Consider the following 19,673-nt stretch of genomic DNA (forward strand, 5'->3'; position numbering starts at 1 on the left):
TAGATTGTAATTACAACCAATTATTCTAACCTATTTAGAGGAACGCTCATCCTTTCAAATAACGCAGTTTTTGATAAAGAGTTCTGTAAAATTTGTCTTCTCCATCAGGTATTTTCAGTCAATTCAATACTCACTCAATGGAACATTCCATACTATAAATGTATGCAAGAGAACTTGACAGAAAATAACTTTTTTCGAGACGTACTCATACAATATGACATTGCAAATCGTCGTGATAATATCGGCAGACATAATGCATTCCTTTTTTGACACAACGCTGTGCTATTTGCATAAATTATGAAGATGTCGTCAATTTGACTTTGTGTTGATAATGCACGAATAATTATCTAAGAGCGACGTTCAAAACATTTACATACATTATACAATATAAAGCTTTTAATTATCACCTGTCAGCATCTTGCAACTACTCACATGACTAATGTGACAGTCAGACGGAATCATGTATGGCACTCAAATGCGGTCACAATTGCCCTATTTCAGTCGATCTGAAATGATTTTGAGTTGAACTGATATTATTTTGAAGTAAACCTGAATTGTTTTTAAGTTTAACTGAAACTAATTTTAGCATGCCATAACAGTGTAACTGACATCATTCTGTACTAAAAGTATAGGCATTCAAATACCCACTCAGTTAATCAGTCTCACTTTACTGAAAAATTGATGTCTTTCTGTGGACCTCTTCAGTCAATGAAGAGGACAACTCTTAGTATAGCGTTTGGATATCATCTGTTCTTAGAGAATCAGATCTGTGCATCATGGCATCTGTTTTCCACCCCAAGCCGAGCTTTAAAACTTAATTTAATTGACAAGGGCAGATTACCAGAAATAACACACTTCCGTGTTATGACCATCATTGACAGGGAAAGGCCCGTTTTAACTTTGGTCCATTATTGGCGATACTGAATTAAATTCATACTCCACAATTCCTTCAACAATAAGATTTACCATTTTCTTCGCATTAAAATAATCATGATTATGACCTAGAGGTTAATTATCATAGTTACTTTACACGGGTGCCCTCAGCCATTATTGCGTTCAAGTATTTCTTGTGTTTTTCATGAATCGTAGGCAAACACAACAACGCTGGTCAATAGTCCAAACCAGTGCTTCCACCTGGCAATAAATGACAGAACTTATCCTAAACGATTGGTCGTGTCCAAAGCTTGAAAGGGAGGTTCAACACTGCCAGTGATGTGTAACTCGAGTAACTGACGCAAAGCAGAAGGGATGTCAATTGTGACTTTGTGAGTTTGTGACTTTGACTTTGTGAGTTTGTTTCATTGGTGTCTTGATGACGCATATGGTCCTTCGATGTAATGGAACATGTTCAGTTTGGGTAGACAATTTGGTTGGCGACAATAAGTTGTCTGGTGATCATGAGGTCACGATCCAGGTTATCCTTTGTTTCAATTTTGCAGTAATTAATCAACCAGTCTTACATCAGGGAAACTAGAGTACTCAAGGGCCTATGCCATCATAGGCATTCATATCACGGTGGGTAAAGTACGTACTTACCTGGAGGGGAAGGACGACACAAAAGAAACTGACAAAAGATTTAGTTCATTTTGAGGGGCGTAGGGCCTGCAATCCGGGTGTACCCCCTCCAACTACACTGCAATGGATGGGCCTTGTTTTATTATGTTACAAAGGTAAACCAATACCTTTACCCACTGTGTATATTCTCTATCGATTTGAAAATGAGTGTAGTTTTGAGCAATTACTTTTTTGACATTATGAAATCCTAATTCCAATCTGTAAAACTTCTTTTCTGATGATGCAACTAGCGAGAACAGAGTGCAATAGTGGCGAACATCTGAACAAACAAAGATCGGTCAAGTGCAAAGAAAACGATGACAAGTAACGGAAATTGACTTAATGTGGCCTCATAATAGAGCAGTAAATGATCGTCGATTTGCAACTCGTTTCCCAGACATTGATTTTGCTACTATAAAGTCTTGCACACGCTGCATCAGACATTTCAAATACCCGCATCCAAACATCAAAGGACGACTAGAGTTACGACGCGGCAGCGAATCAGCAACAAGACAGATGCGAGAATTCAGACAGATTTTTTCAACGCGCAGACTTCATCGATGAAATTGGAGAAAAATGCTTTGAATTTGCTGATAGCGTTCTAAAGTATTGTCTGAGTTATTGATGTGAGATGAGCACTTTGCGCACATTACCGATATTCTTTAGAATTCGCTGACATGAAATGACTTTGACGCCGGGGTCGGATTCCTCGTCGGGTATTACGATATCTGCGATAGACGTTGCAAACAACCGCATGAATGGGTATAAAAAATAATCGCTCTTCTCAGTGTCTGCGTCGGTATAACCTTTCCTGGTTAGTGATGTGCACAAGGTAGTCGCTGTACTCCAAGTGTTTTGGCGAGGATTCCTGACGAGAATTTGTGAATCTGTGAAGTGACTTGACTTTAATGGAAGGAAATTAAGAGAGTATAAGGCTTTCATGTTGGGTGAAACAATTGCTGGTTATACTTATAGACACACTAAAGTAGTTGAGAACTAAACATGAGATAAACACATACGATCTAAGGTGCCAGGGCAAGTTGTGTTCAGTTCTCGACAACATATTTTCTTCTTTTTTCCATTATCCCAGAAAACCATATATTGTTCTTGGTGAAAAAGCCGCTCTACCATCGTACTTTGGCCGTGCACCGCAGAGACGACTTTGCGATGAGCGCTTTATCTTTTTCTCAACACTAGCCTGATCAATAGCTAGCTGCCGGGAATACGCTAATAAGGTGGACACGACCGACTGGCACGGCTACCACCAATTATCGGATTGGCTGGCGCGTCTCGTTCCAACTGGCGCCTTACAGGTGTGCCGCGGCCTACAGGGAATGACAAACATGGGCTAAAGCTCCCTCAGAATCGCTAAGAAAAAAGTGTGATGCCTATTAACTTAGCTATTCTGTCATGTGCTGTGCAGACTAATATGTTGGTCGCCAGCTTAGGTCGAAGCGAGGATCGTCATGATGAACTGGACATGCCAAGGTGGAGGATTGTCTAAGACATGTTTTAGCGTGTTAAAGGGCTTCCCTGTCAGCCTGTCTACCACAGTTCGCTTTTTCTTACCCAGTACTGATAATGAAAACATCGCTTCAGCTGGCTTCATCACAGCATCTTTTTGTGGACGCTGACAGTATCCAACACATTTTCTCTTTCTTTTTTCCCCCAGACATCCTGCACACTAAGAGCTTTTGCAATCATTGTCCGTCTACATCAGTGACTGGACTGAGAATGAATCCCTCCCACCTTCCCCCATATAAGCGAATAAAACCCATTAACCCATTGCTATCAGTCTCATGTTGTGATGACTTAATGGAGAGTTGGTTGATGACTGTATGATATTCTGATCAGATCTAAACTGTCATTCTCCAAACACACATATTATTAAAGTTTATTCTCTCTGCCAGTATAAGCAAACTGGTAGCAAGCTTTTTGGTCATCGGAGTCGGGTGAGCAGTTGGCAAAACAAACGAAAAGTTGGGTAAAATATGCTGATCTGCGATTAATTCAAACAGATTTTATATTCATCACACGTCAAAGCGATGGATGTTCGCATGTCTCATCAATTATTGCATGCAATGAATATTGCATGTCACTTGTCTGCAGAGCACGATGAATGATACATACACGGATATGATCGGGCCGAGCAGGGAAGTTAACAACGTTTATATTGATTGCTCACTTCCAAGCCAGACGCTTGCCGTGATTCAGACAAAGTTGAAACAAAGAGACACAAAAATATCCACTCAAAGAACAAACTAGGTATCGCCTGAGTCACTTTTAACCACCTAAATGCTAATCTAATCAAATTTGCATAGCTAATTGCTTGTTATTTCACTTTAATGTCAGGGAGAAGTCGTGTTCATGTTATTATATCAAGGTACACAACAGCATACAGATCTCAAATTCAAACTCAAGATCAAATTCCAAATAACAAACAGAAGTACAACCCAGACAATACGCCACAGAGGGTTAAGATTGATCGAGCAACCTGAGAGTTGGCGTCCCTTTTCGTAGCTTGCCTCAGGGAAGGCAATCAAATGAGTCACCAGCCGTCTAGACACCTTGTCCACCAGACACCTGAGGATTTCTTCGGGCCTCGCTTGCCCTTACCACAAAGAGCAATGTTCTTTAAGGGAAACCTTCTACGACATGTCCACATGTTTAATAAGTAGATCACTGGACACTTTTACTTGAAGTGCTACCAACGGTGTCTGCGGAACATCCCTCGCTTTTGAGTTGCGCACTAGGGGACATGGTTCCGCAGAAGATGACACAAATACCCAAGTGGTCAGCTTCGACGTTAATTGCAAATGTATATTTGACCAGTCCAAAGCTATCATTTTTGTTTGACTATAGACAACAGCAAATTGCTCAAGTTTTGGTCGCAAGGGCAGTGTAAGCGTTTAAGAGCATATTCCAAGCACAAATTCCGAGACAGTGGCCAAAAGCTGCCATTGGGTTAATCTCTTCAAAATAATCGCAGAACATCAGCAGCGCAAAGTGCAAATGATGTACTTTCAATCGGATGCATCCCGTCCCTCTCTCTCGTGGGAACCTGATCGTACAAATTTGAGAAGAGGTCGTAGTGATCCATCAATCCTAGGTGCGATCGTGGAGCTTCTATGTGATTACCCAGTTTGATTTTGTACCCATGCTGTCCCACACGCAGCTATAGGCAGTTCTCAAAGCATCTTGTCTGTTGTCCTCTTTAAGGGTTTACCAAAGGCATCACCATTTTGGCCAAAACTTGAAATCCACAAAATGGACATCATAGCCTGATCATGACAGTTTTCTGTAACCTGCCTAGAAGCTATATGGTACATTTTGTGTCAGGTTTCTGGAGGATCCCAGTGCAGACTGCGCAGTGGTGACCTCTGGCAAAGGTCGATCACAATATTGTACGAAACTCCCAAAACCAGGGTCACCAGGACATCCGCTGGCGTCAAAGTATTAAAATCACGAAGGCTAATAACATGTATGGTCGATCTATCAACCCTGTCGAACAGAACAGAGTGAAATTCGTTCTTCTCGAGAGACGAAACAAAGTTTGATTTCGGAACACCCAATAGCACTAACCCCGATGCTTCAATCAATGTTGGAGCGATCGATCAAGGCGGCCGACAGCCTGACAAAGAACAGACAGAAAGCGAGTGGGAAAACAAGCCAACTCGAGTCGGCCAATCAAGATGGTTGATCGGATACACCAGCCGGAGATGAAGAGGAAAAAATTAGACAGTTCTCGCGTGATTTGAGGGGAAATCTCGACAAATTTACTTAGCAGCAGTAAAGTGACATCACTGAGTATTCTTCTTTGACAGCGTCCACTCCAAACTTGGAGGTGTTATACTCCAGGGACCTCCAGGGAGTATTCCTCCTCGAAGGTGGAATGAGGAGTTTTACGTGCCACCACGGTGAGCGATAGTTGGTTATACTGGCCTGGTGTCTACTGGGTCAGGACAACAACCCAATAACCTGCTTATTCTTTGCATATGTAAGAGTTGGAAATCCTGAAGGCATCCCCACTAGATGTTTTCCAAATGCAACTCAGGGGACAAAACATGGAACTGCAAGATTTTAAAAAGATGGTGATAGTGTGTCTTGACGTAAGAAATATTCGCCACCTAAGTACATGGAATCTCTCCCAAATGACGTCTTTAGAGTGTTAGAGATACATGTAAGCTCTGGTCGTGATAAGCAGAGACATAAGCTACTTACCAGGCTCAGACAGTTACTAAACTGATTTTATTTCACACTAATGAAAGAACTTTGCAGCACTATCTCGGAAATAGTTCATATCTTGGATTAAGAAATATAAATGTTGCAAAAGTACACGCAATCCCTCCTAAATGACCATATCTTCGAGGGTTAAAAATAAGCCCTGGTCGTGATCGAATGTAGGAAAGGCATATAAACCGATTGCGGACTCAGACGGATACTAAACCCATGTCTGCTGGAGGCAGACAGATGAGGATGAATCACCTTTGTCAGACCGTCTCAAGATGCGCATGACACGTTCTTAACCCATCAAGATTCCACGCCGAATGAAACCTCGTAGGACACTAATACCCGATTGGTAACTCCCAACATGATGGGCTGCATACTTTTTTTATCATAGCCACACCGCCAACATGATAGGGACATGGTCGGGGCACTGATGACTGCTTCTAACACATCCTACATTCGTTTGCTAAATGACATCTTGACATACAAGGTTCTGATACAACAGCTAGTCCGAATAACGTGGCCACTACACATAGGGTACTTGGATAGCTAAATGATGTCTAGTGCTTAAATACACCAACCTTTAAGTGACATATTCTATTTTTTGTATAATTACAATATATAGGTTCGCCTTCATACCAAAGGGTTAAACATCCATCAGGGGACAGAATAACGTGACGGCTTCCTCGGGCCATATTTTTATCTTCGGGGACCAAAACCAATCAAAATCTTGATCAGGCTCGACACTTTTTAAAATACCAATAATGCCAACTGGAGAGAATGTAAATGACGGATCCAATGAATGATTGATTGCACATGATTAGGAGACCAGAGAAAAACGTAGTCACTTCCTCATCCCCGTGTGTTTTGGCGTTATGAAGCTATCACGCTCTGTCTGACGGAACTTGACGACCTTATTATCAGAGTTTCAAAACTTGCTAATGAAGTTTTCAAATCAAGTATTTTTCGTATCGCCTTAATTTTTTTCCAATTTTCATTTAATGTGCTAAACTATCAGTGGGTGACAGGTGGTCTTTGGTCTCACTCCTTGCTCTCCAAGTGTGACAGGGTTTGGTCATGGATAGAAAACTTCTAATGCTACAAAACAATGACGGACGGAAACAGCGTTCTCTACAACTTTGCCTCCGGTGATTGGAAGTACTTCGAAGCTGAACACCAAAAAACTTCATCCCAGGATTGCAAACAACAACAAAAAAGTTTGCACCAAACAAGTCAGGCAGACAACAGAGGAGGCCTCCTTTATGGTGTGATTCAATTACAAGAAAACACTGACATTGACGTTCATCGAACAAGTTTTGCTTAAGATAAGTCAACAGCCCTCACAAAACGGCGGAGATGAGCTGCATCAAGAGGTAAACAATGGAGCAGACGACATAAGAAGACCAATTGGTTTCCACTGTATTACACACTATTGGAGGATATTGACAAACTGTCTGCTTCACATCGCATTGTTGCCACTCAACCGGGCCCAGACACAGTCAACACGTATTCACTAATGTGACTTTTTGCCGCCAATAAGGAACAGCCTCTCCAACAAAAATACGTAACAATCAAACAATGCAACAATTTCCACGGTACCAATATCACTTCAGATAATGCATAAAAATCTTCAGAATTGTCAGACGACAGTATTGATTGAACGCAACTCCAGAAAGCCGGATAACGCATGTTATTACGCACCAATCACGATCTATTTTCAGACGCGGAAATTACTCATGGAAATTACTCGCTGCAGTTGCTTGTAGCGGTGTTTTTTTTACCCTACTCTTGCCTCCTCCACATGTCTGGGCGATCACTACATGATTGGCAGCCATCAACCTATTTCTAGTGCTACATGGCCCTTGACCTACAGTGCAACCCCCTCAGCGGACACCTCTATAAGCAGGACACTCTCGCTATTAAGGACACTTGATTTTTTGTCCGGATTGGCCATTTCTATTCAGTGTGACACCTGTAATCAGGACACCTCACTATTGAGGAAAGCATTGTCAGTTCCAAGGGTGTCCTCAATAGAGGGATTCTATTGTACTGGCTATTTGACCCACTGGTGATCACTACTCCAAATACATAAACACATAAACCATCATTCTGCATCAAATCTGCCACTGGAGGTCAATTATTTTACTCTGCTGTGACACACAGGGCGTCTTGATCCTCTCGACTTCGCCAAGCGAGGTAACCGCATCACTTGAGCTAGATCTTCCCCCCTTCTCAAATCAAGGACACAAGACTTTTCAGGTGCTGCACAACAAGGCTGTAATTGTGCTTCAATACATTTTGTCTCAATTTTTTATTTCTTCTCTGAAAGCAATAGAAAGTGTACATGTAATCACTCGCGTATCCATGTAGCCGTCAGCTTCCCATTGTGAAAAGACATTTACTCTTCTTTTCATTCTAATTTTAGTTAAACTTGAGCCCCAGGTACGCATCATAAAATAGGCATGCTTTTCTTCGGATAGTCTCCCACTCAGATGTAAAGATAGATCTAACTGCACTGCACTTACTCTCCTGGTTCAAACCATTTTCGCAAAACGTTCAGAGTTGAGGTTGGTACCACCAACACCAATGTCCGTATCTTTCAAGTTGCCACACTGTAAATCGTGGGCGTGATATTCTCATGGACTTCACAAATAAAACGAAATTTGCTAAAATCCAACAACTTGGAGCGATTTCAACCTCGGACTCCTCAATAAACTTGAGATTGAAAGACAGCTTGCTCATTCCAATTTGTATTTTTTGTAACAACCGATTCCGCTATTCATCAGGGACATATTAGATTCTGACAGCGTATGTCTAAGTGACGCCAAAAAAGTTTAACAGCTCAGACAAACTAAACAAAGATTGGTTAACGTTCATTATCGAAAACGAGGAATGACGTATAAAAGATCCTTAATCCTAATTCCTTTTCAGTAATCATTACAAAAGTCAAACTCAGATCAATTCTACACAGATTGAGTCCATTATCATTCAATGCGCTGAAACTATCGTGTAACACTAACCCAATTGAAACAATTTCAAGAACGACACTGTGATTATTCTAACCGATTGAAATAAAGCTCAATTTCATTTCAAATATGCCTTATTATCACAAAGGTAAAAAGATCTCCTAGCCTGGCAATTGATAACGTATCTATCACTTTAAAAAATAGACAATTTTTAAATAGAATGGCATTGTAATCCTATGGGATAGAAAAACACAGACGTCTACAATCATCACACCGATAGAAAGTGTTCTCGGAATAATTGAATGACAAGAAGAGCCTGGGGAATCTTTTTTGCACCTAATTAGAGCGTGATTCTTGGTGATATATGTTCCTTTACGGGAGAATTAGCTGTAATCCCGACAACAAATAACCAGACGAAGAAAAATAAACAAAGCAGCGATCGGGAAAAATCAGGCGGAAATGGCGTCAAGTTTAATGTCAAGACGATTAGTTTTTGATGATACGTAATTTTAAAAACTGCTTGTTTATTCAAATTGTCAGACATTACCATGACGACGGTGGATTCTGACGGCAGATTGCCATTCCAGACTCTATTAATTCATCCGCTGACAATTGCTTCCTCTGAGTTATGGTTTAAAGTTTTAAAGGCAATTACATCTGCGAATTTCTTCGACTGAGCCTTGGAGAAAAATGATAGTTTTCAACGGTGATCTTTCACTTTTGCTTTGGCACTGAAAAAAGTCACTCGGTGAATGTGAGACAACTTCAGCCACACAATTATCGGCTGAAATGGAAGGTATGATAGCCTTGGGCATTAACGCAGAAGGGCTTGATCGCTGGCTTCTTAGAAAGGGTTTTACAGTATCCAACAGGCTTATACATGTCAATATGTTATGAAAATATCATATACATATGTATTCTAAAAATATTTCTGCAAACAACTTACTTAATCTCCAGATTGCGGAAGTTGACTTTAAAAGGAGGAGATGGACCATCAAACTGAACCTGAAATAGAAAACAACGAACGCCATCATTCATCATGGTTATTACTAGTGTTAACTTGTAGTTAAGGCGATGTTTACCCAGTGTTTACCCCGACTATGTTTTTTCTGGCTGAGGCTCAGACATTTGACCTCATCCATTGCAAAAGAGCAGTTTGTGCTCGAAACAAGAGAAGAAATGGTTTCTAGTCAAACTTACGATTTCCGTTATAGGGGAATGATTTTTGATGACCACCCTGAGTGTTTCTGCTTCGCCAGTTCGGGTGATGGGGAAAACGACTTCATCGCATGACACCACAATCCCACGATGACGAGGAGATCTGAAAAATAAAATTGTGCTCTTCAGATCAAACTTTGGTTGATAGGTGCCTTAGTTACATCCAAATGTCTAATCGTGTCTATTTCGTGTCATTTGGCCTACTGTGACCTTCAAAAGAGGTTCAACTCAATTACCAAGATGACTTATAATGTATGGTCATTAGATGTACGTATCACATAAATTTGATCACAACTACCCAAAATCATTAAGAAGTAACTTGTTCGGGATTTCAGATTTGGCCCCCTGGTGGCCAAGTGGTGAATTAGATCACACTGTGTTTATTTGACTAGAGGTTCATCTACAATGTGTACTGAGAGTGAGATCAACAGTGCCTAACTTGAGCATCAGATCTGATTTCAGATTTGGCCCCCTGGTGGCCAAGTGGTGAATTAGATCACACTGTGTTTATTTGAACAAGAGGTTCATCTACAATGTGTACTGGGAGTGAGATCAACAGTGGCTAACTGGAGTATCAGATCGGATTTCAGATTTGGCCCCCTGGTGGCCAAGTGGTGAATTAGATCACACTGTGTTTATTTGACTAGAGGTTCATCTACAATGTGTACTGAGAGTGAGATCAACAGTGGCTAACTTGAGTATCAGATCAGATTGTAGAAACACCATATGAGATGATAATGGGATGAAGCTGAATAACATCAAAGAAGCCCCAACTGTCCACCAGACTAGCTTTTTTTCAGCAACTACTGGTGCTGCTATGGTGGATTTTGCAGCACTTCTTCTAGTAACCATTTTTGTATTTTTAGGTTGCACTTGGTTCAGCCAAGTGATTTGTATTGCAACTACACAAATTCACCCCCTCTCCCCCAAACATACAATACAAATCCTATATGGTTGTATGAAAAGCATTGGTCTGTGGATAGCTTTTCTTAATAGCAAGTGAAATGCACTGTATGGAATAATCCCTACTAGGTTATATCCAAGACAATGAAAAGCCTTACAAGTCAGCCACCCAAGACAAAACACATCAGATTGGACAATGCAGGAGAATGAAGGAGCTTGGGTCACATGACTTGCCAAACATTAGGATCAACTGGTTTCAACTGGTGTGGGGGCACAGTTCAGGCTGTGCTCTGCACTGGAAAGTGTGTGTAAAATGAGTGTCTTTAAAAGACCTCCTTCTATTTTGGATTACATTTTGGATTATTTAGGTTTTATTCAATTTGGATATGAGAATATGTTACAAGATTAGTTTGGGGACATTTTAAGGTTGGTTTCCTGATATAATGTCCTTACAAATCACTATTTAGAGTCACTTTACTTGAGAATTTCTTTCACACCCCCTGATAATATTGATGATTCTTTCATAATGATGAGCACTAATTCAACTAAATGATTCGTCTTGGGCCTTTTTGATGTAAGCTTGCACTTGAGTCAATTTGGAACGAGTTTACAATCCCCGATCACACCCCAAAAAAAGGTCATCGGTTGACTAACGAAGCACCACTGTTCAATGGATTTATAGTTGAATGCGATCAAACTACGTCATTTCCGATCGGGGATTGTAAATTTTAACCGTCAATTTTCAACTAAAATGCAACAGGCCACTTACTATAAGTATTTCTTTTTGTCTTTCAGAGATGTGCCCCAGCCACCATATGAAAGGTGAGTTACTTTTGTCATAGTTTATTAATGCAACATTTTTACAAACTCATTTTTTAGGTACTGATAAACCACCATTAGCAACCAGTTAGCCAAATAATAGCCCTCTGTTTTGAAAAAAAAGAAGTGGGTTGGACTGGGTTTTAACTGCCACAAAATTCTTGTAGCAAAGAACTGATCAACGGACACTGTGCTATTGTATAGACTCACTGCACCGGTGAGCACAAAACTCTGACTGCCAATAGTCTTTTGCAATTATCCGCAAACACGAAAAATACACGCAAACATTTCCACGTTTACCACATTTAGTAAGAATTAGTAAACCGACCCCGATATATTTTTTGTAATAGCTATGTTTCTTCACTCACTTTGGTTTCTTCTCCTTGATTGATTCCTTCCTGGGCTTTGAACGCTCGTGATCTGGAAAGCCATTCACAAGGCCAGCGGATAAATGCGATATACTCTGAAATAAACACAACCACACTTATTGTCAGTCACACAACAGAGAATATTCTGAACAAATTTTGAGTTAAGTTCTTTCGATATTCACCATTTTTTGAGTGTTCTCCCCTTCTTCCCATTCAGTCTGGTATTTGGCAACCACAAATATGAATTCCCTTACACATTTTTGGCTCATTTCAATATACGGCTCGTAAAAAAACCGATAGAAGCAATCTTACCACCGATTTCAGATTAGACAGTGTCTCTATATTTGTATCAAAGACAGACAATCCCAAATACTCTATTTTTAAATTCTTAATTCACAGGCGACAAGATGAACTCTGCCTTAAATAAACTAATTTAGTTGAAAGTTCCAGAATTACAGCTTTTTGAAAGAAGCCAGACTGACCTGTCCCATACACTGTATCCTGGTGTTGCTAGCAGTGGCTGCCACGGGTGACTTTAGCTTGAGTTGGAGATCGAAGAACTGGCTGTGAGATCCGACTTCCTGAGGCATGAAGATCAGAGGTACCTGTAACAAGAAATCGGGTTGAATGGCCAAGCACAGAAAGCTAAATAGCTGGACTCCATCGTAACATCTGTATGAAGGCACTCACCTTGAGTGTCTGTCCTGGAAGAACAGTACCAGACGTTTTGAGAAACTGGAAGGCTGGGTAGGATAGCCGATGCAGCTCGCCACGAGCACTGGGATCCTGCAAGCAGAAGAAACAACAACAATACAATTCAGAGTTGATGGAGACAGAATTATGGTGGTGAATGTTTTTGGAGGACAAGCTTAATACACATACAGCAATTATAAACAATCTCATACTCTATTGTAAATAACTCGTGACAGACCCCTGGTCGTGTCAATTATCCCGTCTCGACACCCCCTCACCGATCGTCGGACGCCCAAACAACCCATAATCATAACGGCACTGTTAACATCACCGCCATCATACATTATGCAACAACGCAGATAAAACCTGTAAGATGGGTTTTACATTCAATTTTGGTTTCAACGTCTGGCTCAGACCCGCTGCCTTGACGGCACCATATCACATTAGACACCGCGCCGAAACCTGGCGGCATCAGAATAGGTTTGTTGACAAATCTATAAGCACCGCCAGAGTCTGTTAGATGACCCACAAGTAAAAGTACCCAATAACCAATAAATCTCTGCACAGACATCCTTTGAATATTCAAGAGCACGAAAGCAATAAGCTCATCATTGGCTCTTTAGACAATATTTCGGTGATTTGTATTGCAGGAGGAAATCGAGCAACTTGGATGAAACGTACACAGCTGAAGAGAGTCACCCTCTCTATCACATGGGTAGATCGGGAATCGAACCCACGACCACAGGGGTGACAGGTGCCAATGTTTCCACTGCCTCCCTCTGACATCGTTGCGGTGGCCAATGTTACATGAAGGACGAGTCCACTGACTTCACCATGTTTACTATTTGTTATCTGGGGGGGACAAGAGCACAATAATGCAGCCGAGATAACCTTACTGAGGGTGAGATGAGCCCATTGACTATATCATTTGTTACGAAGGGGTTACAAGAGCACATACTAATTCCATCGAGATTTTGGGTGGACACTTTAAGAGACAACATTGTCGAACCAACTCAGCCACCTCACGGTCTTCCGAAGTGACCTTTGCAAACCCACATGTGACCAAAGTTCGCCCAAAGCAAGGGATTGGCAAACGGACATACAACAGATCAATAAGCTGAAGTACACTGACCCTAATGTTCCAGTAAGCTGACATCATATGCTGAAAACTATCCAAAATAAGCTAATCAGATTCGAAGCAAAAGGCTGATGGATATTTGTCTGGCCGTAAATAAAAGGGAACAAGCACTCAGCCAAATCAGCCTCACATTACTGTAAGTTCTGCTGGCGCCACCAAACACAAATTAGATAGGTGAAAATTGAAACGGTTTCCTGATAATAAGCCTTGGTGCCAAGTTGGCGGTCTCTCTATGACCAATGTAATTTACTTGTCTCGCCCTCTCTGACTCACTCATATATATAGATGCCTTGATCCAGTGCCCAAGAAAATGACTGTATTGATATTTGAATGGTCTCCTTGAGTGAGCGTTAACAGCAGTGAACGACACCACGTTTCTCCTTGGGGATGGAGAGGGTGGTAAATGATGCAATACATTTCAACACATATTGCATGGGCCGACCAAGAATTCAATCATGTCTTTCTAGGGTGGGTTTACATTGGATTCACGTTATCACATATATCTTTACATAGAATTCATATGCATTTACATTGGATTCACATTGTCGCATATGTTGTTTACATAGAATTCATATGCATTAACATTGGATGCATGTTGCCACATATGTTGTTTACATAGAATTCATATGCCTTTACTTATGATTCATGTTTTTACATACATCTTTTACATACGATTCATATGCATTTACATAGGATTCACATCTGTCACGCTTCATGTGTCACAACGCAAACTCTATGTAAACGAAGCCTTGAAATACAGCTTCTCTCAAAAACTCTGATTACAATAGGAGAGCTTTTCTTGAGCTCTTCAGATGTATTAGGCCATGTGGTTTCACACAGAGGTGAGAGTGCTAAGCCTGAAACTCCCTTTTACCAGGTCGCTAAATACATTAGCAGATTATGACCAAAAAGTCTGAAGTCCCATGACCGATCCTGCCAGCAACAGAAAATATGAATCCATCTCAGAGAATGAACCCGTCAACAAATTCCTCCTGAAATCAAACAACGATTTCCACCCCCAACTTCATTAGTCCCAAACCAGCCCTAATGAAACTGGCACCCACCAAATGGACCAGCATGTCGCGTTTTTTCCCCCTGATGAGAACGGATCACACTGTTGGATGATTCTCGTCTATTTCTATCAGCGAAGACAGTCATCGGCGCCAAATTTCCCGCTATATATTACTTCATGATAACAATTGGTTTTTCTAATGTGTTTGTGATGAAGCGGTGAGGGACCTCAAGGCTTCTCTGTGGCCAGATTGAAAGCAGTTTAAAGGATAGCGGGCTGTCTGAGTGGTTGAGTCCACTTACTTTTAACGCATTTGTCAATTCATTGGTATATCTGGAGAAATTGGGTGAGATTTGTCGCAATTTGGAACGAGTTAACAAGATGGAGGGAATTTATAATGATAAGAGTGGACAGTACTATAACAGTGAAAAATAGGTTCTTGATGCTCGTTGAAGAGAAATCTTAAATAAAACAACTTCCAAACAATACATCATGTTCAAATGTTGTTGAAAGTCAGCTCACCACAGCAGACATCAAATTAATCAAATTCATGGAATTTGTGCGTAGTGAACCTATCATGGATCTCTTTCCTTATGTGAATAGTGCTATTTACACTGGGCTCCTTCGATCCGAATCGAGACCAGTTCGGTCTTTTCATCCCTCATTGCTGCAATGATTGTCGCAGGTCAGTGTCAGGTCAAAGTCTTTGGCTTCAGGTAAGAGCATGTCAAGACAGAAGCGACAAGAGGCTCACGCAACAAACAATGTATCATTTTTGATTGTCAAAATCCCACTTTTGTCATCCAAACATTCATGCTTTGTGCGCTGAGACATCATCAATGCTGTCTCATGATAAATAGACTAATCTCTTCATCAAAGACAAGATGAAACTTCTTTTCTGAAAACCTGGCTTCCAAGTATGAACACATCAGGCTGAGTGCCACCCAAGCTTGCCTGAGACTAGTTCAAAGTGCCTTTGTTGGGGATTAGCCCAGGGAGACTGGACAGAACTTCATTTTCCTTTGATATTTTTGTACCCCAAAAGCTAGAAAACTTTACTAATGTCACCAGTTTGACCTATTAGGGTCAGGGGATATAGCAAATGGCTGATCAAGGTCACAGGGGGTATATCTCTCCCAGCGTGGAAAAAGGGGTCAAAATGCATTAAAGCTGACTCATTGTGGCATATTTGTGAAAAAGACAGAAAATATTCTAAAAAGCCGGGGTAAAACACCGCCTTATTGAGGTTTTTAGCTCTAAAGAAGCTGAAGCTTCAAGAAGTTTGGAAAAGTCAGGAAGAAAAAAAGATAAAAGTTATTCATTGGGTGAATGGAATCTCACCCAGACACCCTCGATGGTGCATAATTTTCTTATCACCATCCGGAGCATAAATTTATCAAAGCAGCAACATCCTGACCTCAAGGCTTGTGACATCACTTGTGACATGCCCTGAAAAAATGTCTGGGGAGATAAAAGTTCATTTACGACGACATGAGGAAGTTATTATTGTGAAGTCATTTTTCAACATTATCTGACAAATTGTGTTTGAGACAAGACAATAATCAGACAGGATACAAATGCGAGTTTATGCTTAACAACTCTCCCAATGCCGAAAGCCAATAGTTGATTATCCAGATAACTGAAAGAGAAAACTGCCTGAGACCAACGATTGATGAATACCTCTTTTAGTCTTGTTAAATTCTTGTTATGACTTAGTTTGTCCAGGTTTTCCGACAAGTTGCCCGCAACTAGACATCATGTGCCTGGTGAACAGAGAGGCAAGTCTTTACCCTTTCTATACTTTTGATACTCATTCATAAATAGATAGCGTGACTGACTTTAGCGTTCGGTTGTTCGAAACCTGGATAGTTTAACGACCAAGTTTTCGTCACCCCTTCACTTGGGTTTCTGCTAACTTCGCGGTGGCACGCACAAATGCTCATCCCCCACGGAGGAGGAATACTCCCTGGAGAAAATCACCTCCAAGTGCATAGCAAGTGCTGAAGAAAAAGATGAATCATGTAAAAGTACAGAAGAACGAATAGAGTCACCGAATAGTGTCTCGTGGTTGGTTCAACTCACTGAATAATACCGTCTAAGAACATCAAGACGGCATGGCGTGATAAAATTAAGCTGCTGATCCATTGTCAATTTGACTGCAGCCACACTGACTACTGAAAACCACCCAACACGTCCCCTGTATCACAGCATTTATTTCATTACCTTAGTCACGGCCACGGAAGTTTCGTTGCTTTTTTACTTAGTTGGCGAATATTGGGAGATACATAATTTATCATAGCCTATGCTAGCAGACTGTGGGAATGCCGTCTTCTGGGTTGCAGACACCTTATCACGCTTAATCCATTTATTTCTCACATTTGTCTCCTCAGAGAGGTACTTTAACACAACAATGTAACCAGTCCGCAGACGGGGAACACTCCGAGTCAATTTCAAAGAGCATTGGTTGAATCGAGACGAGACAAAAATCCACACATTCCTGCCAGAAAGGGACTGGTGATAAGTGAAAAGGAAAAACATTGGGTACACGGAAAAAAGAAACTCTACCAAGAAAGAATTTATGGAAGTCAAATCGTAGACACTGAGGATATAACCATATCTTGCCATAACTGAGAGCAAACTCCTTCGTTTGAAGATCTGCTTTGAATACGGAGGTTAAAATTGATTTGCTCAAAAATTACGCCTAAAAATATTGTTAAAACTCAAATCAAACACACTCAGCACCTCATCATATCTTGCCACGACTGAACGCAAACTCTTTTATTTGACAATCTTCCTAGATATCTGTGGCTAAAATGAATTCAAATTAATTGTCCGTCAATGGCTTTCTCAAAAAGATGTAAAGAAGCTAAGTCTAAGATACTCAACGCTAACCACGTCTAGCCATGACTGAACGCAAACTAGCGTGTTTGCTCACGCAAACTCCTGTGTTAACCGACGGCGATCTGCGCTGAAACCTGTGGGGAAATCAAGAGATTGTTTAACATGGACAACCGTACGATGTCGGCTCAGACGCTGGTTAGTAAATGCACCGGCCCTATCATTAGTTGATCAAGGGTAGCACAAACTCCATCAATCTGTCGCTCGATTACTCGGCGGAATTCTAAGCCAATAACGCAAAATGTCTGGAAATCATAAATGTTACCCCCACGGCATCTGTGATCTATTGTAAAGTACGACAGCTGGGGAAATATTTTGGGTATTAACAACGGATCACACTACATTAAGAGAGAGACATGTTTAACCCCTTCAAGATGAGTAAGCTTAAAAATTCACAAGGACGAAAGCTCTGGGGATCAAGGGGAACAAGAGATGACGGACAGGTTTATTATAGACAAAGGCCTTGTTCTATAGTACAGTGGAACCTCTTTTAGCGGACACTTCTCCATAAAGGACGGATCAACACTGCTCCGTATTTGTGTCCTTGGGCAGGCACTTAACCCTACTTGCTTCTCTCCACCCAGGAGTGAATGAGTACCAGGCTTGCCTGGGAAGTTAACCTGCGATAGACCAGCATCCTATCCAGGGGGAGTAATGCTATGGAAACCAGGAGAAGCTCCGGCCACATGGGCCGTTCCTGTCTCGGGCTATAGCCCAACCGACTTGAATTTTCAACTTAGTGAACATTTCATGGTTCATAATATGTACAGTAGAACCTCTATATTAAGGACACCCTTGGGACTGACAAGTGCTGTCCTTAATAGAGAGGTCTCCTGTAGAGAGGTCAAATTGAATGGAAACAACCAATTTGGGACCAAAACTAGTGTCCTTAATAGAGAGGTGTCCACTAACAGAGGTTCCACTGCAGTCTCCAAACCTCTACATTGATAAGGTGCAGTCATTCAGCCACTACCATTATCATAGCCAATCAAACTTACATAACCAATCTCGTTCTCACAATCGACTAGATTTTCCCACTCACAACCACCACCAGATCGCCCGCAGACCTAAACCCAAATTGGCCACTCAAACATATCATACTTACAGAAAACAAAATAGGAGATATTTTTGCACACGAACAGCTGAAAACAAGGCAGTCCCGCCAGCTCTTTAACATATAATAACCCAGATTAATAGGCACCACAAGGTATGGCAGTGTCAATACCACTACGCATATTACATGTATTAGCTCTGATTTATATAATCAAACTGTCTGGTTTTTTGCTTGCAACAAATCAATAGAAATCTACCCGTTAATGGAGGTATCAAATTATATGATTTGTGGCAATAAACAAAAACAAACACTGATTGACTTCACAAAGCGACAGAATCGGGACCTTGCAGAACATGATAATCCATAAATATCTAATTGCATACTTCATTTTACCTGAACACTTTACGAAGCATCATGAACTCAAAAAGTGTAGGCAGTATGGAGCCATGAACAAATGAGTTGGGACAGATTATGCAAGTAGTCTATACCAAAACGTTATACTTACAAAATTTTGGTAGCAGACATAATAAATATCAATTCATGACTGAACAGCTGATCAGAATTATCAGATTGTGACCCAGATGACCACTTATTGATGCGACAGTCGAAACGATATTGAGGAAGTTGCTCTATTACATAGAAAATCTATCCTAGACAACTTGCCAGAGGCAAGCCAGATATCGAATAGTCAGGAATTCTAAACTGAGTCATGTCAGCCATATAATGTTTGCAAAGCCAAAAGTTTGTAAAACTTCCTCAATTTTCATTTATCAAGGACTAAATTCTGTCTTTGCAGCCAAAATTTAAAGTTGAAATTTTTAGC

General features: G+C 40.9%; 1 protein-coding gene across 1 annotated transcript in view; it reads right to left on the reverse strand.

The window, feature by feature from the left end:
* LOC135495313 (uncharacterized) overlaps positions 1 to 19,673 on the reverse strand; it is a 51,718-nt gene that overhangs the window by 12,268 nt on the left and 19,777 nt on the right. Inside the window, exons 30-34 of the mRNA XM_064783777.1 lie at positions 12,746 to 12,841; positions 12,538 to 12,660; positions 12,056 to 12,150; positions 9,948 to 10,068; positions 9,694 to 9,752 (exon numbers count right to left, since the gene is read on the reverse strand). Of these exons, the coding sequence (XP_064639847.1) occupies positions 9,694 to 9,752; positions 9,948 to 10,068; positions 12,056 to 12,150; positions 12,538 to 12,660; positions 12,746 to 12,841 (494 nt within the window). The remainder of the gene's footprint in view (positions 1 to 9,693; positions 9,753 to 9,947; positions 10,069 to 12,055; positions 12,151 to 12,537; positions 12,661 to 12,745; positions 12,842 to 19,673) is intronic.

Source organism: Lineus longissimus, chromosome 11 (genome assembly GCF_910592395.1).
Source record: "Lineus longissimus chromosome 11, tnLinLong1.2, whole genome shotgun sequence".
Taxonomy (NCBI): domain Eukaryota; kingdom Metazoa; phylum Nemertea; class Pilidiophora; order Heteronemertea; family Lineidae; genus Lineus; species Lineus longissimus.